The sequence below is a fragment of the Microcebus murinus genome, chromosome 15 (genome assembly GCF_040939455.1).
Source record: "Microcebus murinus isolate Inina chromosome 15, M.murinus_Inina_mat1.0, whole genome shotgun sequence".
In the NCBI taxonomy this organism is placed as follows: Eukaryota; Metazoa; Chordata; class Mammalia; order Primates; family Cheirogaleidae; genus Microcebus; species Microcebus murinus.
Window position 1 is genome coordinate 47,046,129 of NC_134118.1, and position 26,971 is coordinate 47,073,099.

The 26,971-nt window shown below is 34.6% G+C and overlaps 1 protein-coding gene across 5 annotated transcripts in view; it reads left to right on the plus strand.

Moving 5' to 3' along the window:
• Positions 1–26,971, plus strand: part of ELF2 (E74 like ETS transcription factor 2) — a 113,566-nt gene that overhangs the window by 8,287 nt on the left and 78,308 nt on the right. For 2 of the 5 annotated variants that reach the window (XM_012766297.3, XM_012766300.2), the window contains exons 2-3: positions 24,658–24,745; positions 26,273–26,512. In XM_012766297.3, the coding sequence (XP_012621751.1) occupies positions 26,441–26,512 (72 nt within the window). In that variant the 5' untranslated portion in view covers positions 24,658–24,745; positions 26,273–26,440. Of the gene's footprint in view, positions 1–24,657; positions 24,746–25,140; positions 26,513–26,971 lie in introns of those variants that run through there. The other 3 variants (XM_076010614.1, XM_020280196.2, XM_076010615.1) reach the window with 3 other exon arrangements.

A 26,971-nucleotide genomic window follows, 5' to 3' on the forward strand; every position in this document is an offset into this window, starting at 1 on the left:
TATATATAATTTTAGTTGTCCAGATAATTTCTTTCTATTTTTAGTAGAGACAGGGTCTCGTTCTTGCTCAGGCTGGTCTCGAACTCCTGACCTTGAGCGATTCTCCCGCCTTGGCCTCCCAGAGTGCTAGGATTACAGGCATGAGCCACTGTGCCCAGCCCCACATTCTTAAATATAATTTTCCACTCAAATCCTTGGTAATATAACCTATGTTTCCAATTGTATCCTGTTGTAAAGAGAGAAGATTCTTACTGAACTTAGGTAAAGAACTACATTGCCATAAAAATAAGAATACTCATGATTAGTTTCTAAATTTTGAAGGGATCAAATGCTTCCACTTTTCTTCATAAAAGTATATCTTGCCAAATTTCTGTAAATATAGATTGCTTAAGAGAAAAAGTTTCCTTAAATCTGGAAAACAAAATGTTTAAGTAAAGAATCAACAATATTTAAAATAAAGTAATAAAAACATCTTCATTACTTAATGTCTTTTAATTAAGCTTTATTTTGCTTAATTTTTTAATTAATGATTCCTCAGATTCATCAGTTTCTTCATTAGAGTTCTGGAAAGTTTCTATTCCATTGATCTTAAAATTATTAGAAATGTGTATTTAAGAGTATTTGTTAGAATTTTTTCCCGTGAATTTAAAAAAAAACTTCTTTCTTTCTTTTTTTTTTTTTATAATTTTTTTTTTCTTTTTTATTTTTGTAACAACTTGGATGGAATTTTCTTTCTTTTTTTAAGAGACTAAGTCTTACTCTGTTGCCCAGGCTAAAGTGCAGTGGCATGATCATAGCGCACTGCATCCTCAAACTCCTGGGCTCAAGTGATACATGTACCACCATGCCTGGCTAATTTTCCATGATTTTGGTTGCAAATGCTTTTAGAGATTAATAAGAAAACATGAGTGACAAAGACTTAGAATAGCCATGGTTAACCATCTGGTGGAAATATATTATAATTAGCAATTAACAAGGAAAAATTTGGTTATTTTTGTGGCATACAACATAATAACCAGAATTATGACTAATTACATGTTATATTTCTAAGAGTTTTATATAATTTTGGAATACTTGTATCAATAAAATATCTGGAAGTATAATTGAAGGGTGTAGCATCACTGATTTGACAATGATTTTTGTATAATTCAACATATCAAATAGACTTGATTTAGTTTAATGTTTCTCTTTTATAAATCTTTGAGAAGGTCTAGCACCTTGTGGAATATCCCAAAGTTAGTTTGAGGTCAAGAAATACTTACTTTAGGGCCAGGCGCCATGGCTCACGCCTGCCTGTAATCCTAGCACTCTGGGAGGCCAAGGCGGGCGGATTGCTCGAGGTCAGGAGTTTGAAACCAGCCTGAGCAAGAGCGAGACCCCATCTCTACTATAAATAGAAATAAATTAATTGGCCAACTAATATATATAGAAAAAATTAGCCAGGCATGGTGTTGCATGCCTGTAGTCCCAGCTACTTGGGAGGCTGAGGCAGCTGAATTGCTTGAGCCCAGGAGTTTGAGGTTGCTGTGAGCTAGGCTGATGCCACGGTACTCACTGTAGTCTGGGCAACAAAGTGAGACTCTGTCTCAAAAAAAAAAAAGAAATACTTACTTTAGAAGTTGATATTGGGGATGCCTACCAAAGATGTCAAAAAGTTTAAAACACCTGATCAAAACAGGATCACAGGTCACTGTGAAATATTAGTCATTCATTTAACCAGAATAATAGTCAAAAGACTTCAAAGCCATACAGAAAGTTACATGGATGTAGAAGAAACATTAAGTCTTTTAGACTCCAGTTTTTCTAGGTAATCAGAAAACCTAACAAAGATAACATGAAACACAGGGAATTATCTTGATAAAATGTAAAATCTTTGTTTCTTAGGCCAGTTACCAAAAAGGAAAAACCTCATACAGGGTGATTGTATGAGGAATCACCTTTTGGGAAGCAAGCCCATTTAGATAACCTGGAAGTTGAACCTGATGAAAAGGCACTTGAATTTAATTAGACAAAGGAAGAGTGTGTGTCCAAGGTTATGAGTGTATACCATATTACAGAGGAATAGAAACAAGAAAACTAGTACCTTGAGCAGGGGAATATATGGCTCTTAGTATAAGAATGGGAAATTTCCTGGTTTAATGGAACAATTCAGACACAAAAAAAGCCATGAACACAGAATTAAGTTATCCTTTCTTTTCTTTTTTTTTTTTTTTAATACCAGAGATTGATACTAACAGAATTAAGTTATACTGGAGGAAAATACTGCTCTAAACTGTGAAGCTGTAGTTGAGAATATGATTGAAATTTAAAGAAACAGATTTCAGAATTAAAAATCAAAACCTCTTGCAATTTTTACTAAGAGCAGATCAAGACTTCAAGAAAGCCTTGTTGTTCTAACATAGGGGACGAAAGGTTTAATTTTCTGTCGAGAGTGTTATATGTAGATTTTTAAGCACAGCTCAGACTTTAGAAAAACTTATAAATAATTCTCTTTTAATTAGAACCAACTTGATCACACACAAACTTTCATAAATTCATCCTTCACAAGCCTTCTACAACTTACTCAGACCGTCACAGGGGTCCTCAAACTACGGCCCCCAGGCCACCTGTGGATGTTTTTGCCCGTTTGTTTTTTTTTTTTTTTTTGCTTCAAAATAAGATATGTGCAGTGTGCATAGGAATTTGTTCATAGTTTTTTTTAAACTATAGTTCGGCCCTCCAGTGATCTGAGGGTCAGTGAACTGGCCCCTTATTTAAAAAGTTTGAGGACCCCTGGATCATGCTTAGACTTTTAGTTTTGTCCTATACTTCCTCTTTCTTAAATAACCAGTCATTCTACTTTAGGACAGAATGTAATTTCTTTTTTTCCTTATCATTTTGAAAAGTTATTCTCTCTCTCTTTTTCTGTATTTCTTTCTCTTTTCTCTCTCGTTCCTTTTCTTTTTATTTTCTTTTCTCTCTTTTCTTTCTCTTCTCTTTCCTCTTCCTCTCCTTTTCCTCCTCCCCTCTTTCCTCCCTCCCCTTCCCTCTCCTCCTCTCTTCTCGACAGAGTCTCTCTCTATGTTGTCCAGGCTGCTCTCAAACTCTTGGGCTCAAGGGATACTCCCATTTCAGCCTGTTTAGTAGCTGGGACTATAAGTGTGCCCGACCAGTTACTCTCTTTTTAACCTTTACCAGAAATACATCTTCATACTCACATTTCTCTTTCCTACTTACTGGTTCCTTTCTATTTTGTTTCTATCTCCTTTCTATATTTTACTTTTTGAAACAACCTTAAATAACCTCTGAATTTAGCCAGTTCTTTTTTTCTAAATAGAGAACACATACATGTTATGACTTACTTATGATTTTTCTTATCCAAAAACATTCTACTTTTTATTATGCTTTGTTTACAGAATTATATACATTTATTAGAACTGAAAACTCTTTGTAACCCTAATTTTTAGTGAAAACCAAGGAAGCAGGAAATTTTGAACTGGAACTTATCAATATTTTATAGATGAGAATTATTTTATGATTTTTAGCAACATGTTTCCCCATAACATAACTTTTATGTATATTAATAGACTGAAAGATAATTGGTCCTTCTATAAGATTTGAGAAGCCAAGAACACACATATTTATGTTCAACAATTTGCATGTTCATATAAGGTAAAATGGAATTTATATGGAAATGATCCAGATGCTTAATGAGTGTCTATCAATTTAACATAACATAAATTTACGATTTCAAATTATATGAAAAGTTTATTCTTACACATTTGTCCCATTTACATTTAACCAATTTATTTTAAACAATTATACCTGAATTACTTATGAAAACTGAGGTAGTAAACAAAGGTAATCATTATTTCAAGTTATTTTCCTATTAACTCTTTTTATAGCCTATGATATGGAATGTTCACCTGAGTAAGAACCTTAAATTTAAATATATGGGTATTTTGTTGATAACTCAGAAGGTACAGCTGTTTTTACTAAACCAACAATATTAAATTAATCTTATTTCTCAAAGAGTTACACATATAGACTATTTTGTTTTTAGGCTGATTTTATATTCGGTTATATACTAGGTTATTGTATAACCTTTGTGTCAACCCTAACACCCTAAAACATCTATCAGAGACAAATATAAAACTGTCTGTGGGAGGCTGAGGTGGGAGGATTGCCTGAGCTTACGAGTTTGAGACCAGTTTGAGCAAGAGTGAGACCCTGTCTCTACTAAAAACACAAAAATTAGCCAGGTGTGGTGGCGCATGCCTGTAGTCCCAGCTACTTGGCAGGTGGAGGCAGGAAGATGGCTTGAATCCAGGAGTTTGAGGTTGCAATGAGCTATGATGATGACACTGTACTCTATTCTGGGGTGACAGAGTAAAATTGTCTCAGAAAAAAAAAATGCTGTCTGAGCAGTGAAACCAGGCAAAATATATGTTGACAATTCTGAAGATGTTTCTATTTTTTTTTTATCAACAAATTTAAAACCAGATATTTAATCAAACATTTACTTAAGCTATGTGAATTAAAAGGCATTTGGGTTAATTACCATATATTTTAACAATTTTTATGAACACTCACGTAAGCCAGTTCGAATAGAATTCCTTAAGGAATTTCTGGCTGACTACATCAGAGCCTATTATGTAGATGCAACATACAACATAATATATGTAAATACTTGTAAACATAGCTAAACATATCTCTACACATACAAATATTTTACAGCTTTCATTTAGAATTTCATGTAAAGTTTTTTTTTTTTTTAGAGACAGGGTCTTGCTTTGTCACCCAGGCTGGAGTGCAGTGGAGTGATCATAGCTCACTGCATCCCCAAACTCCTCGGCTTGAGGGATCCTCTTGCTTCAGCCTCCTGAGTAGATAGGACTACAGGTGTAAAACACCATGCCTGGCTAATTTTTTTTGTTTCTTTTTTTTTTTTGTAGAGACAATGTCTCACTATGTTGTCCAGTCTGGGCAGGAATTCCTGTCCTAAACCAATCCTTTCACTTAGGTCTCCCAAAGTGTTAGAATTACAGATGTGAGGCATTGCACCTGGCGGTCACATTTTAGAATTTTAGTCATGAGATAGTAAAACAGTAATACATGCTTACCAGTTTATAAAAGACAACTGGGCCAGGTGTGATAATTTGCGCATGTAATCCAGCCATTTGGGAGGCTGAGAAGGGAGGATAGCTTGAGGCCAGGAGTGTGAGACCAGCCTGGTAAACATAGTGAGACCCTGTGTCTAAAAATATTAAAAAATATTAGCTGGGAGTGGGGCACGGTGGCTCATGCCTATAATCCTGGCACTCTGGGAGGCTGAGATGTGAGGATCACTTGAAGTCAGTAGTTTGAGACCAGTCTGAGCAAGAGTGAGACCCAGTCTCTACTAAAAATAGAAAAAGTTAGCTGAGTGTGGTGATGTGTGCTTGTAGTCCTGCTACTAAGGCTGAGGCAGGAGGGTAGCTTTAACCTAGGAGTTTGAGGTTGCTGTGAGCTAAGCTGACGCCACAGCACTCTAGCCCAGAGGACAGAGTCTCAAAAAAAAAAAAAATGAGCTGAGAATGGTGGCTCATGCCTGTATTCCTATCAATGTGGGAGGCTGAGGCTGAAGGGGGGAGTTGGGGGGTAGTTCAAGGATATAGAGCAAGACCCTATTTCAAAACAAACAAACAAACAAACAAAAACCAGTTGGAGCCAAATTATATTTCTTTTTTTTTTTTTTACCACAGTGAGTTTTCAAGGAAAAATTATATTTCTTATGGCTAAGTAACCTTGCCCATAGCCAGCACTCAGTCCGCAGGATAGTTTGTGCTGTGCATTGACGACGAATCTGTTTTGCTCTTGTGTGATGAGGAAAGCTTTAAAGCACTGAAAGCTTGTTTTACTTTACAGGCAGCTTTACTTGTAAATCAGAATAGGTAACATATACATATATGTTTTCATTACGTTATTTTAATTTTTTAATTTTTTTAATTTTTTGAGACAGAGTTTCACTTTGTTGCCCAGGCTAGAGTGAGTGCTGTGGCGTCAGCCTGGCTCACAGCAGCCTCAAACTCCTGGGCTCAAGCAATCCTACTGCCTCAGCCTCCCAGGTAGCTAGGACTACAGGCATGCGCCACCATGCCCAGCTAATTTTTTTTATATATATATAAATATATATTAGTTGGCCAATTAATTTCTTTTCTATTTATTTATTTATTTTTATTTATTTTTTTGAGACAGAGTCTCACTTGTTGCCCAGGCTATAGTGAGTGCCGTGGCGTCAGCCTAGCTCACAGCAACCTCAAACTCCTGGGCTCAAGTAATCCTTCTGTCTCAGCCTCCCGAGTAGCTGGGACTACAGGCATGTGCCACCATGCCCGGCTAATTTTTATATATATATATTAGTTGGCCAATTCATTTCTTTCTATTTATAGTAGAGATAGGGTCTCGCTCTTGCTCAGGCTGGTTTCGAACTCTTGACCTCAAGCAATCCGCCCACCTCGGCCTCCCAGAGTGCTAGGATTACAGGCGTGAGCCACCGTGCCCGGCCTCTTTTCTATTTATAGTAGAGACGGAGTCTCGCTCTTGCTCAAGTTGGTTTGGAACTCCTGAGCTCAAAGGATCCACTCGCCTTGGCCTCCCAGAGAGCTAGTATTACAGGCGTGAGCCACCGTGCCCGGCCCATTACGTTCTTTTTAAATGTTCACAATTTTATTTTGATAAATGAAAAATTAGAAAAGTCATATCATGGCTGTGTGCGTTCATCTGTGGAAGTGGTTAAAAAGGATCTTTAACTCTTTCCCCTCCCTTTTTTTTTTTAACTTTTTTAATTTCAAATGAGTTTAGGGTTAAATTTTCATATATTTGCATTTAAGTAAGACTGGTCAATTGAAAAAACAAAATAAGTAAGAAAAACAAAATCTCCAAGCAGCCTTGAATTTTAGTAACAAATTTCATAACAAATTTATCTTTTGTTTGCTGGTCTGGTTTGCTTGACTAGTCAGTGCAGGCAGGGAAGTTATTTGCAGGTTTTTCTTCACCTTTTTCTGGCCCATGGCCTTTGGCAGACAAAGCAATTTTTCTGCTGGATAGAAAATATGAGACTTCTTATATTATTGCTCTGAGCTCAAGATTTTGATCTGTTTGATCCAAGAACCTACCTTTTATAAACTTTATCTACTTTCTTTTAAAATATCAATCCTTCAATCACCCTAAGTGATTGTTAGTCTGGCAAACCCAAATTTACATTTGCAAAAGGTGTCTAGGTTGTTGGTTACCATAGAGGTGTTACAATTTGTAAAGCCATTAATTTGAAAGCCCTCTAAGACTTTAAAAACAAATCTTGGCTGGAGTGCCTTAAACAGTGAGTTTATCTATAGCATATATCAGCAGAAAAGTCATCAAAGTATGCAAAAAAAAATGAATAAAATATAGAGAATTTAGAAGACTCTATCTATATGTTAATCCTATATTTGGTTGCAATTTCTAATTTAATTCTGAGAAAAACAGACTTGGGGAGTTAGAATGATCTCCATGATGGCCAGTGATTTAAAAGCATTCACAAGAAAAAGCCATGTAGCCAGCTGGAGTTTCAGAAAGCGTGGCATACCATATTTGAGAGTCTCGTTCTGTTTCTTATTAATCTCTTGAGCACAACAACAAAAATCTTACAAATTCTGTCCAAGAATGTTAGGAGTTTGGACTGATTTTTTTTTTTTATTGTTATTATTTTTAATTAGAGACAGAGTCTTGCTTTATTGCCCCGGCTGGCCCTGAACTTCTGGGCTCAAGTGATTCTCCTGCTTCAGCCTCCTGAGTAGCTGGGAGTATAGGTATGAATCACCACACCCAGCTGGAACAGTGTTTTAGATTATGACAGTTGCTTTAGTAGGCTTTTATTGGCCATCTCGTTACAGTTTAGAATGTTTATTTTTGCTCTGGGAAGATGTTCCAAAACAATTAGGGAGGAAAAAAAGTAAAAGAGGCAAATCAATTATAAACATACATAACCAAACTGAAATGAAACCAAAATAAATATGCTCAAAAAAATTTTAAGCCAGGAGTGGAGACCAAACAAAAGAATTACACACAGTAAGGACCAAAAGTGCATTCACCAGAAAAGACATGCCTCACAAACAGAATGTAAGTTCTGTACAAAATAGAGTACTCTGCAAAAGGACACTTTTGAGAAAGGGCTTGCCCCGAAAGACTTCTGTAGTCCTAAGAGGAGTGTAGGATCGTTCATTTGAGGTGGCCTTAAACCCAGATTAGATCCTGGATAAAGTCAAAAAGAACTCTGAGAGGAGATTCACCTGAGCTCAAAAGGGCTCAATGTGAGTAACTTACTCAGTTTTAGGGATTGCTAATTTGTCTGAGTTGAGTTTACTTCAGTCCCACTTGGACACCCATATGTCTACTTAAATAACAGAGAGAGGTTCTGTAAAAGAAATGGTATTTATTTGGGAATAGGCATTGCAGTGGGAATACTTGTCCCATGGTAAACTTTGAATGTATTTATGGTGGTAAAGGAAGACAAAAGTTTTAAAGGAAAAATGAGGATGATTACATAATTTTTTATATCAATTATCCTTGGCTTGAGGATCAATACTAAAGGTGGTGCCTGTCTAATGTTAGGTAAGTGGTTGCTAGGCAGATGTCCTCACAGAAGTATTTTTTTGTGCAAGGTTGTGATTTGTTTAGAGTCTTATGTGATAGTTCTTATTATTAGGCATTTGTACATGAGAGTACTACCTTCATGGCCTTCCTTGGCTCCATTTGCCAGGGTTTTTAACACAAATCACTCCATGTTGATTGTGACAACTTTCATAGTCCTACCACTATTTGTTAACAAGGCTATCATTTCCTCACTTATTGTAAATTTAAGGATTTATTTCTGGGCTTTCAGTTCCATTGTGTTATTTATATATCTATCTTTTTTTTTTTTTTTTTTTTTTTGAGACAGAGTCTCGCTTTGTTGCCCAGGCTAGAGTGAGTGCCGTGGCATCAGCTTAGCTCACAGCAACCTCAGACTCCTGGGGTCAAGTGATCCTCCTGCCTCAGCCTCCCAAGTAGCTGGGACTACTGGCATGCGCCACCATGCCCAGCCAATTTCTTCTATCTATATATTAGTTGGCCAGTTAATTTCCTTCTATTTATAGTAGAGATGAGGTCTCACTCTTGGTCAGGCTGGTTTCAAACTCCTGACCTGGAGCAATCCGCCCGCCTCGGCCTCCCAGAGAGCTAGGATTACAGGCGTGAGCCACCACGCCCGGCCATATATCTATCTTTATGCCACTACCAACCTGTCTTGATTACTGTGCTTTATTGTAAGTTATGAAACCAGGTAGTATATGCCCTCCAATTTTGTTCTTGCTTTAAAAGATTGTTTTGACTGTTCTGGGTCCTATATAAAAATTGTGGGATTGGCTTGTCAATTTCTGCAAGAAAATCTGCTAGAATTGATAGGGATTACATTGAATATATAGATCAATTTGGGGAAAATTATTATCTTATACTGTTGAGTCTTATAATATATGAATATGAAAATTCTTTTTCATTTATTGATCTTTTTAACATTCTTATTCAACATTAATGTTTTATAATTATATACATTTTATATTTCTTTTTAAAAAAATATTTTATTGTGGTAAAGAACAGTTATCAAATCTACCTCTTAACTTTTTAAGTGTCCAATATAATATAGTATTGTTAAGTATAGATATAATGTATAGCAAATTTGTATAATTTATTAGTTATGTATAACTGAAACTTTATGCCCATTGATAAGCATGTCTTCATCCCTCCCCAGCCTCCAGCCCCTGACAATCACCATTCCATTCTCTTCTTTTATGAGTTTCACTATTTTAGATACCTCATATCTAAAATGTATACGTATTTTAGACAATATAGATGTATTGTCCTTCCTTGGCTACCTTATTTCACTTAGCATATTGTCCTCAAGCTTCATTCATGTTGCATATTGCAGAATTTCTTCTTTTTAGAGGCTGAATAATATTGTGTGTGTGTATCACATTTATACTCCTTTTGTCCAATTTATTTCTATTCTTTTTGATGCTATTGTGAATGGGATTGTTTTTAAAATTTTATATCAGATTTTTATTGGTAGCATATATAAACACAATTGATTCTTACATATTGATCTTGTATCCTTAAACCTCACTGAAATAGTTTATTGGTTTGTGTAGTTGTTTTGGTGTGAATATTTTAGTATTTTTTACATACGATATCATGTCATCTGTGAATAAAGATAGTTTTACTTCATTTCTAATCAGAATGCATTTTTTCATCCCTCCGTCTGCCCCTCCCTCCCTTCTTTCTTTCCTTCCTTCCTTCCACTAGAACCACCAGTAGGAGTCTAGAATCAAAAGGTTGATAGAAGTGGTGAGAGTGGGCATCCTCACATTAGTAAGAGGAATCAGTCCTTTACCATCAATTATAATACTGGCTATAGTTTTTTTTGTGGTGCTTCATATTTGGCAGAGGAAATAGGGAAATGCCTTTTTATTACTATTCAGTGATTTTATCAGGAATGAATATTAGATTTTTTTTTAAAATGCTTTTTCTGCATCTCTTTGTATGACCAACTGTTATAGTTTGCCTAGGACTGTCCTGGTTTTAGCACTGAAAATCCTGCATCTTGGGAAACCGTCAGTCCTCGACAAACCAGTATGATTTTTCACCCTAGTGTCTGAGATGATTGTGTAGTTTTTGTCCTTTATTTCATTCACATGGCGTGTTACGTTACAGATGCTTTTCAACTTACTGTGGAGTTATGTCTCAGAAACCCATTGTAAATGGATAACTTATGATATTTTCCACTTACAGTGGGTTTATTCAGACATAACCCCATCATGAAGTCTGAATGTAGTGAATGTGTATCACTTTTGCATAATTGTAAAGTTAAAAAATCGTTAAGTCGAACTGTTATGAGTTGGGGACTGTCTGTATTTGATTTTCAGAAGTTAAACCTGTCTTGTATCCCTGGGATAAATCCCACTCATGGTATCTAATTCTGATGTTACTGGATTTGGTTTACTAATGCTTTGTTGAACATTTTAATGTCTATATTTATAAGGGATATTAGTCTGTAGTTTTCTTTTCTTATGTCTTTCAATTTGGTATCAGAGTAACACTAGCCTCGTAGGATGAATTGAGAAGTGTTCCTGCCTCTATTATCTGTAATAGTTTGTGAAGGATTGGTATTATTACCTTGTTAAATGTATTTGATAGAATTTACCAGTGAAAGCATCTGGGTTTGGGTTTTTCTCTCTGGGAATTTTTTAACCTACTAATTCAATTTCTTTACTTGTCACAGGATCTATTCAGCTTCTCTGCTAATTTGGGGGTTAGTTTTGGCAATTATGTCTTTCTAAGGATTTTTGTTCATTTTGTCTAGGCTATTTAATTTTTTGGAATATAGTTCGTAATATTCCTGTATATGCATTTAACTTTGCTATGGTCAGTTAGTAGTGATATGCCTCTTTCATTTTAATTTTGATGTGTCCATTCTTTTTTTACCTGGTCATTCTAGCTAAAGGTTTATCAATTTCATTGGTCTTTTCAAAGAAACAGGTTTTGATTAAATTGATTTTTTTCTATCGTTTTTCTGTTCTTGATTTTCTTCTGCTTGCTTAGGGTTTAGTTGGCCTTTCTTTTTCTAGTTTCTTAAGATAGAAACTTAGGTTATTGATTTGTAAACCCAGAGTTAGCTCCATCTCATGCATTTTGATATTCTTTTTAAATCTTTTCATTCAGTTTAGAATATTTTTAAATTTCTTTCGTGATTTTTTTTTGGACCCATGAATTATTAAGACACATGTTGTTTACTTCAGATATTTGGGAGTTCTTGGAATTTTATTCTGCTGTTGATATCTAATTTTTTTGTAATGGAAGAACATGCTTTGTTTTTTTTCATTTTGAAATTATTGAGACATTTTTATGGCCTAGTACATAATATATTCTCAACATTGTATGATTTGTGCTAGAAAAGAGTCTGTATTCTGCAATTGGTGGGTAGAATGTTCTGTAGATGTCAACTAGGTGAAGTTGGTTGATAGTGTTCAAGCATTTCATATCTGTACTGTTTTTCTATCTAGCAATTCTAATTATGAGAGTGAGATACTAAAATCTTTATTATGTTTGAAGTATCTGTTTTTCCTTTCAGTTCTGTCAATTTTTGCTTCATGTTTTTAGAGCCCTAGTGTATGTATACATTTATAATTGTTTTATCTTCATGATGAATTGAACTTTTTATCATTATGAAATATCCCTCTTCCTCTCTCATATTATCTTAGTTTAACCACTCCAATTTTCTTAGGCTTACTGTTTAAGTAGCATATCTTTTCCCATTCTTTTATTTTCAACCTTTTTATTTTTTGAATCTAAAGTGTATCTTGTAGACAGCATGTAATTAAATGCTTTTGGGAAAAAATACCATATCATTTTTGATTAGAAGGCTTAATGTGTTCACATTTAATGTTATCATTGATAGCAGATTTGTGTCTATCATTTTGCTAGTTATTTTTCATGTTTCATTTATTTTTTATTTCTTCATTCTCTATTGTATTTTTAGAGTTAATAGGTATTTTTCAGTGTATTGCTTGAATTCCTTTGTTTTTTTAACTATATTTTTTGAGTTTTTTTTAGGTTTCTCTAGAGATTACATTATATCATAATTTATTGTAATCTACTTAAGATTTAATTTCATTTAATTATGGTAATTTAAAGGAACTTGGCTTCAATATAGTTCCATTATCTCCTTCCTGTTTGTTATTATTATCATATATATTTTTATGTGTTATAAACTCAACAATACAGGTTTATAATTTGCTTTGCAATTGAATGTCTTTTAAAACAGTTAACAGAAGAAAAATATATTTAAGCAGTCTTTTATATATACACATGTATATGCTTTTTATGGTGCTCTTTATTTCTTTGTATGGATTTGAGTTACAGTCTGGTTATATTGTTTCATTCTGAAGAACTTTCTTTAGGGTTTCTCATAAGGCAGATCTGTTTTAAATGAATTATCTTAGTCTTTGGTTTTCTCAGATGTTTTTTATTTTGCTTTTATTTTCAGAGATAGTTTTGAAAATATATTTGGGTATAGAATTCTTGGTTCACAGGTTTTTTTTTTTTTTTCCTTTCAGCATCTTGAGCATGTCATCCCCTGCTTCCTGATCTCCATGTTTCTAATAAGCTGTTTTACTCTTGTTGCTTTCAAGATTTTCTCTGCTTTTGGCTTTCAGCATTTTTATTATGATGTGTCTAGATGTGGATCTCTTTGTGTTTGCCCTGCTTTGGTTTGGTTTCATTGAATATCTTGAATCTGTAGATTGATGAATGCTTTTCAACAGTTTGGTAAGTTTGACCATTATTTCTTCAAAAAATTTTCTGCCACTTTCTCCTTCTCTTCTTCTGTTACTCTTATTACATATACATTAGTATGCTTGATGGTATTCTGTGAGTCTGTGAAGCTCTGGTGATTTTTAAAATTTTTTTCTCTGTTCTTTAGAATTGGTAATTTCGGTTGATATATGTTCAAGTTCACTGACTCCTTCTGCCATCTCAAATCTGCTGTCGAGTTTTGCTAGTGAAGTTTTAATTTTAGTTTTGTATTTTTCAACTCCATAATTTCCATTTGATTATTTCTTATAATTTCTATATCTTTATTGAGACATTCTCTATATTATGATTCGTAATTGTCATACCTTTAATTGCTCAAACATGGTTTCTTTATTTGGAGATAAAATGAAACTTTAGATAGAGAATGGTACTTAAACTATATACTACATCTTAAAATGATATTTTATTAATATTTCATAATCATGAAAATATGTTACTCATAAATGCTAAATTTAATTCAGTAGTTTTTATTTAAATATAATTAATTGCTTGCAAGAATGGGGTCTCCATTTAAAAAATTGAAAAAGTTAATAATTTGCTTATACTTACTAATATTTATTGATATATGGGATCGGTGTCCATTTAAAAGACATGTCATTAATTCTGAAATATTAGGTAGCTTTCTGACCTGGTTATATAGTGTAATGTCTACTTGTTTGTGTATGCTTCCTGCTTTTAACCAGTTCTCTTATGGTAGGTGCTAAGGAGTAGAAAAAAACCAGAAAAAGCCTAAAAAAATGATATAATGTGTTAAAATGGTTACAAAATATCAAAATCTTCATATCAGCCTGTACACTTAATAATATAGTATTAATTCATTTTAGGTTCTTGGGAGATCATAGTAAACATGGTAAATGCTATCTCTGTTCTCATGGAATTACATTCTGGTAGGGGCAGATATTAAACATCTAAACAAGGTAAATTTAGAATCATAAATACAATGAAGAAATAAAATAGGGTGATGTGACATCAAATAGAGAATGATGAGGGAGCCACATGTAGTTAGAATATAATTTGGGGCAAGGGGGCAGTGAAAGAAAAGTCTATCTGCAAGGGTGATACTGAGGGTGAGTTCTGCATGGTGGGTGGTACTGAGAGTGAGTTCTGCATGGTGGTCAACAATTCATTCTGTTGACAATATGGAAGAATCTTCCAGGCAAGAGAACAGGAGTTGCAGAGAAAAGAATAAGCCTTAGTGTATTATAGAAATAGGGCCAGTGTGGCTGGAGCTTAGCAAGCCAGTGAAGGAAAGATAAGGGATGAGTGAGGTCAGAGAGGTGGGCTGGGATAGCCCCAGGATGATCTTTATATAGACCATGTTAAAGAGTTCAGGGTTTTTTTCTGAGTGTGGTGTGAACTCATAGGAAAAATATGCAATGGCTTTCATTCTTGGCTAAAGAATTAATTTACAGCTCAGTATATAATTTCTTTAACAGTCAGAGTATGAGTAAATATATGTAGAATTTAAAAAATGATCTATAAAGTACAGCAAGGAAAGTAGCTTTCCCTCATGTTTATTCCTTGAAATTTAAATACCTAAAAATAAAATACCAGTAATCTATAAAACTTTAAATTTGTAGTATAGTTATAACAATGACAAAGATTCTTGTAATAACAAGTTTAACCAGTTTATGTTAGATTATAAAATTATACTTTCAACTGTTTATAATTATGGAATTAAAGTATAGAGATAACTTCATGTAGTTGTATGATGACTGACTTTCTTTTTTTTTTCTTTTGGAGCCTTCCTCTGTTGCCTAGGCTGGAGTACAGTGGCCTGATCATAGCTCACTGTGACTTCAAACTCTTGGGCTCAAATGGTCCTCCTGTCTCAGCCTTCCAAAGCTAATTTTTAAATTTTTTGTGTAGAAATGGGGTTTCACTGTGTTACTCAAGATGATCTCAAACTCCCAGCCTCGAGCAGTCCTTTTGCCTTGACCTCCCAAAATATTGGGATTACAGGCCTGAGCCACCATGTCTGGCTTGACTTTCTAAATACTTTGGTACAGAAACATGTTTTTTCTTTTACTATTTCACTAATAAAAACAGCCATAGTTATTTTTCTATGGTATAGTTAATATTAAAATAATCTTTTGTTTCACTTCAGATTAGTGTGGAATATAATCTCTCAAAGCTTTATGTGAATAAAAATTTTGAAGATAAATTACGTTTCAAAGTACTGCTATTTGTTATTAAAAACCCAAACTTGGCCAGGCGTGGTGGTGGCTCACGCCTGTAATCCTAGCACTCTGGGAGGCTGAGGTGGGAGGATCACTTGAGGTCAGGAATTCAAGACCAGCCTGAGCAAGAGCAAGACCCTGTCTCTACTAAAAATAGAAAGAAATTAATTGGCAAACTAAAAATAGAAAAAATTAGCTGGACGTGGAGGTGCATGCCTGTAGTCCCAGCTACTTGGGAGGCTGAGACAGGAGGGTCACTTGAGCCCAGGAGTTTGAGGTTGCTGTGAACTAGGCTGATGCCATGGCACTCTAGCCTGGGCAACAGAGTGAGACTCTATCTCAAGAAAAAAAAAAAACTTATGGTTTGTGTAGTGAACAATACCTCCAGTATTTCCCCTTACAATGCTTTATGTATATATTTAATATTCAAAATATGCCCTTTTCTAAGGAAACCAGATATGTTTGAAATATACTAGAGATATCAAATCAGCCTAGATATACCATAATTTGGAAAGAATTTTTAAATTACTCCAATTTTGTGTTAATGAATTATAATATGTATTTGAATATATTTCTTGCCATTTTATTCACTAGGCTGTCTATTCTAACAACATTGAATATCATATTTTTGGTTGTTAAAAGATGCTTGCTTTTTTTTCCTAAATGATTTAAAGTATCTTAAAACTAAGGCCACATATGCATTGGAGATAATCAAATAGAAGAAGGAAACTAGGAACAAGAAAAAGTTGAGTCAGAGGTTAACATTGTTGCTTGTTATGTGCTAGGACACTGTTTTGAGAGGTGTACATACATTGGTGATCCAAAGTACTATGGCCCAGCTCTAATGGAGCTTATATTCTAGTTTGTATTGGTGGGGTAGATAGAAAGATTTACAATAAACATGTAAATAAAAACCACACTTTGTACTTTATTACAGAGGAATGATAAAAAGCTGATTTGGGGCAGGGTAAAGTAAATGAAAAAATATTCTATTTATTGCCTGACAGCTTTAGTATTCTTGACATGTTTCATTTAAAAATAGGATAAAACTATTTGTTTTGGTTCCCAAACTGGCACATATTAATTTGCATTGTTGTATTATAAACTTGGCCAAGAAACAAAACCAAAAACCTTCTCTAATCTGGTATTTTATATGATCTGTAGCAGTGGTCCCCAACCATTTTGGCACTAGGAACTGGTTTCATGGAAGACAGTTTTTCCATGGGTGGGCTGGAGTAGGGGGGCAGAGCTCAGGTGGTGATGTGAGTGATGGGGAGCTGTAAATACTGATGAAGCTTTGCTCCCCCACCCTCAGTTCACCTCCTGCTGAGCAGCCTGGTTTCTAACAGGCCGTGAACTGTTACCAGAGGACCACAGGTCTATAGGCTTCTATTCAGCCATCATCAGTGCAAATGAGGAGAATTAGAGTGGCTTTGTGGTAGATTGATTATACAGCTAGGCTGAATAAATGATTTAAGAAAAAATCATGAATTGAGGGTAAAATGAGGAAGTAACATAGTGATGATAGAAGTAATGTTAAAACTCAGAATCTTTTGGATTTTTTCCTATACTTGAGGGCCAGAGTCCTAATGAGTACATGAGTCCTAATGAGTACATGAGTCCTAATGAGTACATGAGTTCATGAGTACACTTTCCAATTTGAATCATTTTATTAAATACTTATAAGCTAGCAGTGGATACCAGTTAGGTATATGAAGGAAAAAGTAGGTTTTCCTTGTAAAACTTAATTTTCTTTTAAACATGTACTGTTCTAAGCTCTAAGTTTCATGATTACCTTATTATTATAATTAGTAAGAACCTGAAAGTGTATTAATTTTAAAAAGGATTAATGAATAATTTTCTCTTCTACTTTTGTTCTCTGATAGTGTACTTAAATAAGCTTTCATAGTGAGTTTGTTTTTTATGTTTTATTTTATAATATGAATGAGTTGAGAATGTTCCAGGAAGTCTGCTTTCATGAATTTTTACTTAATTTTTGGAAGTGAAGGTGTAGTTCTTACTATGCCATAGCTAAGCATTTAAACTTAATCATGTTACTCTACAATAGTAAAACATTTTAAATCTCTCATATATTTTATGGAGTAGGATAGGGTCTGTGTCCTCTTCATCCCAGATCATTATGGTTTTATCGTCCTCTAAAAGTTGCTACTGGGTTGAAGTTTAAGTTTTAAGTTGAAGTTTTGCCTCATCTACAACTTTCTTCCTACATCTTCCTCATCACTGTTGTCAACTGATCTTTAGATCATGAAGTCTTATCATCACACTGGATAAAAATACCGTAAAAATTACTTACACTATAATAATTATGGTTGCTATGAAGGAGTTTCTGTTATTTTTCTCTTTTTACAGATGAGTCCGAGATCTGGAGAAGTTAAATAATGTGCTGTACAGAAAAGAGTTAACATAGTAGGTCTGAGACAGCTATTCTTAGAAAGGTCTGCTTGCAAGGTTGGCCCCTGGCTGGGATTTGTGAACTTGGCTCCCACAGTGTTCCTAGTAACTGATAAGGGTGATTCACTGTGCCTAGATTGTTTGCGCAAATAATATGGTTTATATTGAACACCTGCTTTCCTTCTAGGGGTCTGGAATTTTGGTATACACTAAGGCAGAGAGTGCCTATGTGACTAGCCCTCAGTAAAAACCTTGGGTGCTGAATCTCTAATAGACTTCTCTGGTCAGAAACATTGCCCACATATTGCCGTATTTTTGTTGCTGGGGGAAGAGTAAGCTCTGTGTGACCTCTCATGAGAAAGAGAGATCATAAGAAAGTCTGTAGATGGATTCCTCCAAATTCCACCTGCGACTTTCTCTGGTGACCTGCTGTGTATTCTTACTGTAGCCATGAGTCCAGCTTTGTATTCTTGAGTATTTCTATGAGTATTCTTTGTATTTCTATGAGTACTGCTGTGTATTCTTACTTTCTCTGGTGACCTGCTGTGTATTCTTACTGTAGCCATGAGTACAGTTTTATGCTGAGTTCTGTGAGTCCTCACAAATCTTCAAATGTAGAGGTGGTCTTGGAGTCCCCTGATGTACCTTTCCAGACTAAAAGAGATTCTGCCCTGCTGAGACTAAAGATTTATGTTTTAATCTTTGTGGAAAAGGTTTATTTCCTTTTGCACAGTGCTTAGTGTTCCAGGTGTAATGGAGAAGATGGCATATAGTCCTTCTGATAATAATAAACATGTATTTCTTCATTCATTCATTCATCATATATTCTACAAACCCATGAGTGCCTATGTTCTGGGCTCTGGGAGGAAGCTTAAACCTTGGCTTATTAGGTAAAGGAAGGTAATCCTGAGTCTTGTTTAGGACTCAAACTGGGAGACTAAGTGCACTTTTGTCCCCTAGTTTCTTCTGTAGAGAGCCTTTTTAACTAGCATCATGAAAAAGGTTGTGTTTCGATTCCAGGTAGTTCTTTTACTTGAAATATGGGTAAACTTTAATTAGAGAATAAGACCTATGTCTGAGAATCTCTGTTTCTTGATAATACAGAACTTCAGGCCAACATTTCTTTCTAAAAAACAATCTCAACACTTAAGAGAGCAAAGGAGAAAGAGAATTGCTAATACTGTTATTTTTTCCCTAAGGCCTTCAGAATTTATATGAAAGAATTAGTGAGTTAAAGAGTTCACTAATACACACAGAAACTTTTTTCTGGAAAGGGAAAAAAAACTATATACTTACATAGATAAGATATATGTAATTTCCATTTAATGTATTTTAAGCCTTCTAATAAGCTCATATTATGAGTCAATAAAGAAGTAGGTAGAAAAATTCCTCTGAGTGGGTTGGGAGAGGTTCTGAGTGATTATTTCTTTTTTTCTTTTTTCTTTTTTTTTTTTTTTGAGACAGAGTCTCACTTTGTTGCCTAGGCTAGAGTGAGTGCCATGGCGTCAGCCTAGCTCACAGCAACCTCAATCTCCTGGCTCAAGCAATCCTTCTGCCTCAGCCTCCCAAGTAGCTGGGACTACAGGCATGCACCACCATGCCCGGCTAATTTTTTATATATATATATATATATATATATATATATATTAGTTGGCCAATTAATTTCTTTCTATTTATAGTAGAGACAGGGTCTCGCTCTTGCTCAGGCTGGTTTCGAACTCCTGACCTCGAGCAATCCGCCTGCCTTGGCCTCCCAGAGAGCTAGGATTACAGGCGTGAGCCACTGCGCCCGGCCCTGAGTGATTATTTCTTAGTTTTTTTTTTTTTTTTTCTGAGATAGTGTCTTGCTCTGTTGCCTAGGCTAGAGTACGGTGGCGTCAGCCTAGCTCACTGCAACCTCAAACTCCTGGGCTCAAATAATCCTCCTCCCTCAGCCTTCTGAGTAGCTGGGATTACAGGTGCATACCTCCAAGCCCAGCTAATTTTTTCTATTTTTTAGTTGCCCAGCTAATTTTTCCTGTTTTTAGTAGAAATGGGGTCTTGCTCTTGCTCCAGCTGGTCTTGAACTACTGAGCTCAAGTGGTCCTCCCGCCTCAGCCTCCCAGATGTTTTATAGTCTTAGTTAAAAAAAGCAAACAAACCCCAATGTACATAATCATGAGGCAGAAGAATTTTCAGAGCAGGTACTCTGTAGCAGACTGCTTGGGTTGAAATTCTAACTATGTCACTTGCCTGCTGTTTGACTTTAGGCAAGTTACTTAAACCTACCCGTGCCTCTGTTTTCCCATATGCAAAATGGGAATAATAATACCTGTTCTGTAGGATTGTGTAGATTAAGTATACGTAATGTATTTAATACATACGATGGGTTTAGAATAATGTTAGCCTGGCACAGAGTACGTGCTCTATGAATGTTAGCTATTTTCTTCATTGTTTGGAAGAAGGAATGATACTCTTAACTAAACTATTTATTGACTTTCTTCTAGAATAAATTCACTTTAATGGATTCAAATTCTATCAAACCAGAATTTTAAGAAGATTCTACTAAAGGGCAACTCTTTTCTGCTTTCTTTTAAAATCATGAATGTGAAAAAGTTGGCAAAGATTAGAGTTATCTGCACTAGGATTTTTAAAAAGGCAATAGTTGGACTGGCAATTTATCCCTCCTTAAAAGAGAAAGATTCTCCCAATTTGCTTTGTTGAATAGACCTAACTAGATTTTAGATTTTGCTAATGGCTAGAAATCAGCCATACATCTTTATCACCTTTAGCTCCAGCCTCCTGTAAAGGAATTGCTTGACTACCTTAAGCCATTTGAAACAAAATCTTTAAAATCTTTTATGTATCTTTTCTTGGGTGAACAAGAGGCATCTATAATCAAACTTGTGACTTTTCGAACATCTGTGCAGTGGTTGGGGCTTAATCCTTGACTCTGATTGTTGCTTTTTCCCCTAACCTACACCTCCTTATCCTTACTTGATTTGGAAATTTGCTTATTCACAGAATATACCTGGGTTAACACATTTCCACAATTTAATATATCTTACAGATTGTTCCTTGAGTAAGTCTAGGAACCAATCCTCATATAAATGTAGGGTTATTGATTAATATTCAGATCTTTGTTGCTTATCGTCAGCTCTGAGATACACTGAATTTTAAGATGTGCTTAATGTGATCACTTCCTTCGTATACTTACTCTGACCCTTAGTATTGCTGCCTCAGAATCTAAGCATATGTGAAATAGTAACAGAGATTAGGAAGATAAAAATAGTCAAAGGGTTTAGCTAGACAGCAATATCATTTTTAGCTCTATTAGTTGACTGTGGGCAGCCAAGTCAGATTGATTTTGTTTTATTGTCTCTATGTTCATCAAGTAATTAAATAACTAAAGTTTGATTATTTATAGTATTTTTAGATGATACTTTCCTGGTACATTTTTACCATCGTAAAACAGGCTGAAGAAGTTACCATTGGTTAGGTTATACCTGGAAACCTGGCCAGTCTGGTTCTTTGGTTGCAGACTAGAAAAGCCAAAACATGCCTGGCAAAGAAAGCATCAACATATCTTAAACAGAACTTAAATTAAGTCACAAATTATCAGAGTTCATTTCTTATCATAAATGTGTGTGTGTGTGTATGTGTATATATATAGTCGTGTGCCACATAACGATGTAGTCAACAACTAGTTGCATGTATAATAATGGACCCATAAGATTATAATACCATGTTCTTACTGCACCTTTTCTTTGTTTGGATATGTTGAGATACACACATATTTACCATTATTTTACAGTTGCCTACAGTATCCAGTATGGTTACATGCTGTTTAGGTTTGTAGCTGAGAAGCTATAGAGTATTTCCTTTACCCAAGAAAGTGCCCTTTGGGAAGGATTAAATCCTTCCAACTGATCTGTTTGTTTTCTGTTCCTGTAGTTTGATATTTTCCTGAACGTAATGTAAATGGAATCACCCTTTCTCTTTCTGATATGTTAGCTTGTTCAGTTATGGTTGGTACAATAACAAGTGAGATAACTGACCCCTGTGCCGATACAGCTTGCTCACAAATTAGGAATTGTATTAAGAGACAATTAACTCAGAGAAAGATTAACATAGCCTGTTGAAAAATGGTAAAAAAAAGTTTTTCAAAGGGTTAGTATAGTATTCAACTTTCATGATGTATTTAGTAAGAACCAATTTATGGGAACAGTTTTCACACTTTAGATGGGAAAATGATAAAATCAAATAACTGTTTTTAACCTCCTTATTTGGACCTGAGTTTTACAAAACTAGATAATTCATAATCCTTCTTTCATGACACATTGAAATAATTAGCCCAAGCATAGCTGTTGTTTAATAATATAGCAAACATGCATGAATCCATCCTTCACCATGAGAACTAGAACCTTGACAAGAACTCACATCACATTTACCCAGGTGTGTCTTAATATAATTTATATTAAAATCTTTAATAGAATTTTGGTTGTGTATATTTCTAATTGGTAGATGTCACCCTTGACCCCAACCAACTTTTTAGGAATGGAAGAGGAAAGTAACTTTTGCTAGTCTCTTGTTTTTCAGTTTTGTTTTCGTTTCTGTTGTTATAACTTAAAAAAAAAATTTTGAGTATAGTCAAATTTATTAATCCTTTGTGTTTTGCTTTCCATGGGTCATCTAATAATTTTTCCTTAACTGTGAGTTCATGAAAATATCCTATATTTTCTTCTAATTTTAAGAAACATTTCCCATATTTAGGTATTTAGTACACCTGGAGTTTATTTTGTGAATGGTAAGAGGTAATGATTAATTTTTTTAATCCTATGTGGATAATCATTTGTTCCAGCATCATTTATTAAAAAACTCTTTTTCTTGTTGATTTTAATGCTATCTCTGCCCTTTATTAAGTTTCCAATATTCATGGGTCTTTTTCTGGCTTCTGTATTGGTGTATTTGACTATATCTGCACCATTACCTTATTTTCCAATTACTTTTGACTAGGTAGGGCAGTTCTTCAGGATAGTCTTGGCTGACTTTGCCCTTTGTTCTTTCACATACAGTTTACTATCTTTGTCAAGTTATTTTGTAAATCTGTCTTGGGATTTTTGACTGGAAATATATTGAATTTATAGATGAATTTGGTGAGAATTGACATCTTTAAGATATTGAGTATTCTTATCAATGAACATGGTATATCTCCATATATATAAGACTAATTTTTTTAAATTCCTGGAAGAGGGAATTGAAAATGAGTAGCTTGAGAGGGAAAAGATAAATTCAAGACAGAGTTTCAAGAAGTAATGATAAGGCCGGGCGCTGTGGCTCACGCCTGTAATCCTAGCTCTTGGGAGGCCGAGGCGGGCGGATTGCTCAAGGTCAGGAGTTCAAAACCAGCCTGAGCAAGAGCGAGACCCCGTCTCTACTATAAATAGAAAGAAATTAATTGGCCAACTGATATATATATAAAAAATTAGCCGGGCATGGTGGCGCATGCCTGTAGTCCCAGCTACTCGGGAGGCTGAGGCAGAAGGATCGCTTGAGCCCAGGAGTTTGAGGTTGCTGTGAGCTAGGCTGACGCCACGGCACTCACTCTAGCCTGGACAACAAAGTGAGACTCTGTCTCAAAAAAAAAAAAAAAAAAAAAAAAAAAAAAAAAGAAGTAAATTGGTCCTTGCCTGTGAGAGTGGCCACTGCATTGGTGCTCTGGGGCTTGGACCCTGGTAAATAAAATATAAAAAAAAAAAAAAAAAAAAAAAAAAAAAAAAAAAAAAAAAAGAAGTAATGATAAACAATGTTAAAGACATCAAAGGCATCAGGTCCTATGAAAGCAGAAATGTATCCATTAGATTTTGCCAAACTTCTATAGAAGGAAGAATACTTGAGACATTAGGAAGTGGAGACAGAGTATAGAAGATTTCTTTTCTAGAACCATATCTGAGAAAGAAAGGAACTAGAACAGTAGCTGGAGGAGTATATAGTATTATGGAAGAAGTCTTTTCCATTTTTAAGGTGAGAGGGTCTTGTAAATGTTGTATGTTGAGGGAAAGGAGCCATTGTTAAGTAAGAGAAGGCTAAGGAAAAGGAGGGAATAATTGATGGAGCAAGGCCCAAGATCCAGTGCCTAAGTCAACAGATAAACCTTTGAAAGAAGCAGGAATATTTGAGGAGGCTTGGAAGTTAAAAGTAGGACTTAGGATGTTTGGATGTATATTGATACTAAGTTTGTGGGGGTGAGTACCAGGAAGATAAGTCTAATAGACCATAATATATCATTAACATTGTTGTATAGTAGTCTTTGGGCTAATTTTCTTTTTCAAATTTGATTTTATATTTCTGGGGAGCAAGGATTATACCTGCAGCCATTTACTAAAAACCCGTTGATTGTTTGAAATGTAGCCCATAATATGGAGCATAGGCTATGTATGTGGGGTCTGTTGTTACTGAATAATCGTTATATATTGGTGACTTAAAATTTTATATTTGATAAAAACTTCTGATTCTTCAATAACCTAGAAACAATTTCTTTATTGTGTTCATTATGTAAATGTGTGTCATTAGGCTTTGGAAATGATTTGTTTTAATAAATGTTTACTATCTGAATCACACCTATTTTGGGCAAATTGCTTTTTATAGAATTATATTAATACTGTCTTTTTTCCATTCCCACTAGTGGTTCCAAAGAACTACTGGTTCAGATTTTAGCCCTTGCGAAGTTGTGAAAATAGTGAAGAATGCTTAGACTACTTAACATTCAAATTGTAAGTAAAATTTATTTCTGTTATTATTATGTAAAACAGAATTTGGAGATTGTCATTACATTATAATAGTGAGCTTTAGTATGATGGGACTGTGGAATTTTCTTAATTTTCCTTTTTAAGATATAAATAAATACTTTGTATTCCATTTTATGTTCATAAGATCAAAAAGGAGACTGATAGTACTGCTCAATCAGTAGTAGTGAGATGAAATTTCTGCTTTTTGTCAGGTATTTCATTTTATTGTGGAAGTTTATAGGAATTTTTTATTATTTTATTTCCGTATCTATATGATGCCAGTAGTTAAACTTAATATAAGGGCATAATATTCATGAAATGACTTAAGAGAAACATATATTCTTTTCTCTTCAAATATGCTTTATTTTTCTGTATTCTTTAATTTTGACATGAAAAAATTCTGTTAGAAATAAATGTCTGTTACTGTCTCTTTGTGAAAATTTTAACATACCCAAATCAAATAAAAAGTAACTTTTTAGGAATTATTTAATGTATAAATCTATATATTGACATTCAAGGGGAAAAAAGCTTAAGAGGTTAGGTTAAGAGGTTACTTGAAGCCATTTGCTATACTGCATTTTGAACTAATAGCAAAACAATTATTGTGGAAAGAATGATAAAGTAACATAAAGGCATTCCAAGTGGTTTTACTACTTTATTTTTCAACTGTTTGAAAGTGTAAACAACTCAGATTAATCTGTCTTACAGAATATTCAAAGTATGAATATAAAATGAGATTGCTGCCATAAGCAAAGGACACTTCTCATTATTTTATTCAACCCACCAACCAACTAAGTGAGCCAAAGAAGAATGAAATATTTACGAATCAATGAATTTTTTAATTTGTTAATAGTTTTAGAAGTTGTCTGAGTCCAGCACATTTTTTTTTAACAAGGTCTCACTGTGTTGTCCAGGCTCATATGCAGTGGTGTCATCATAGCTCACTGCAGCCTCAAACTTCTGGGTTCAAGTGATCCTCTTGCCTCAGCCTCTGTAGTAGCTGAGACTATAGGCATGAGCCACTATGCTCAGCTTTCTTTTAAAAATTTTTTGTAGAGATGAGGTTTTGCTGTTGCCCATGCTGGTCTTGAACCCCTGGCCTCAAGTGATCCTCCCACTTTGGCTTTCCAAAGTGCTGAAATTACAGGTGTGAGCCACAACACCTGGCTAGTCCAGCACATTTATGTTCAATGCATCAAAAATTTTTAACATTTCTACTAACATATTTCAGGAAGAAAACTACATCTTCATAAAGGGAGAAAGTTGCACATTTTATCTCCTAGAATGTAAATATCATACTACTACCTATGTATAATAGCTTAAGAACGTAATATGTTCATGAACTTGAATATTAACTCTTCATAAGTAGAATACTTGCTACTGCCCTCTTTTGACACAGGATGCAGAAGCTTTTTTATAGTTGAAACAATGTTAAAAATTAGATAGCAAGATACATTATGCTTTATATCTTTCCTGTATATTTTTTATAACTTTTCAAATTCTTCTTTGTAGGCTCTCTGGTTAATCGTCTTTAGAAGACTGAATTTCTGGATATCTACTCCACTCCATCTCTGTTGACTTTTAAAACATGATAATGCAAACCTGTAACACTGGCAATCATCCATGAACGTTTTAATTACATTGATTAATAGTGTTTGAAGCTTCCTCAGGGAATAAACAATGACATCAGCAGTGGTTGACAGTGGAGGTTCTATATTGGAGCTTTCCAGCAATGGAGTAGAAAATCAAGAGGTTAGGCATCCAATGTATTACATGTTTGTTTTGTTCATAGAAATAAATGCATGAACTAATTTTGAAATTAATGGGAAACAGGTATTTGAGAATAGAAATGTACAATGCATGAAATTGTACATGTACATGTCGTGTATCCTCATATAATTTAGGTAATAGAAGGTTGAGGAAAGTGCTACAGGGCTCACTTGAATTGATAGAACATGCATACATTGGAATGAACTTGGAGGAAAGAAATGGAAAGAAAAAATACTGTAGTATTAGTTGAGAGATAAATTTAAATCCCTGATAAAATCCATTGTCTTGAGTTATAGAGTGTGTAGGTGTATACAGTACCTAAATAACTAAATTAGATTCATCTTCACTTAGAATCTTGTATCTGCTTTACTTGGCATCTTTATTTTTTGGTTATTCTATTATATGTAAATCAGTATGGAGATCCATTGTATTTTAATCTCA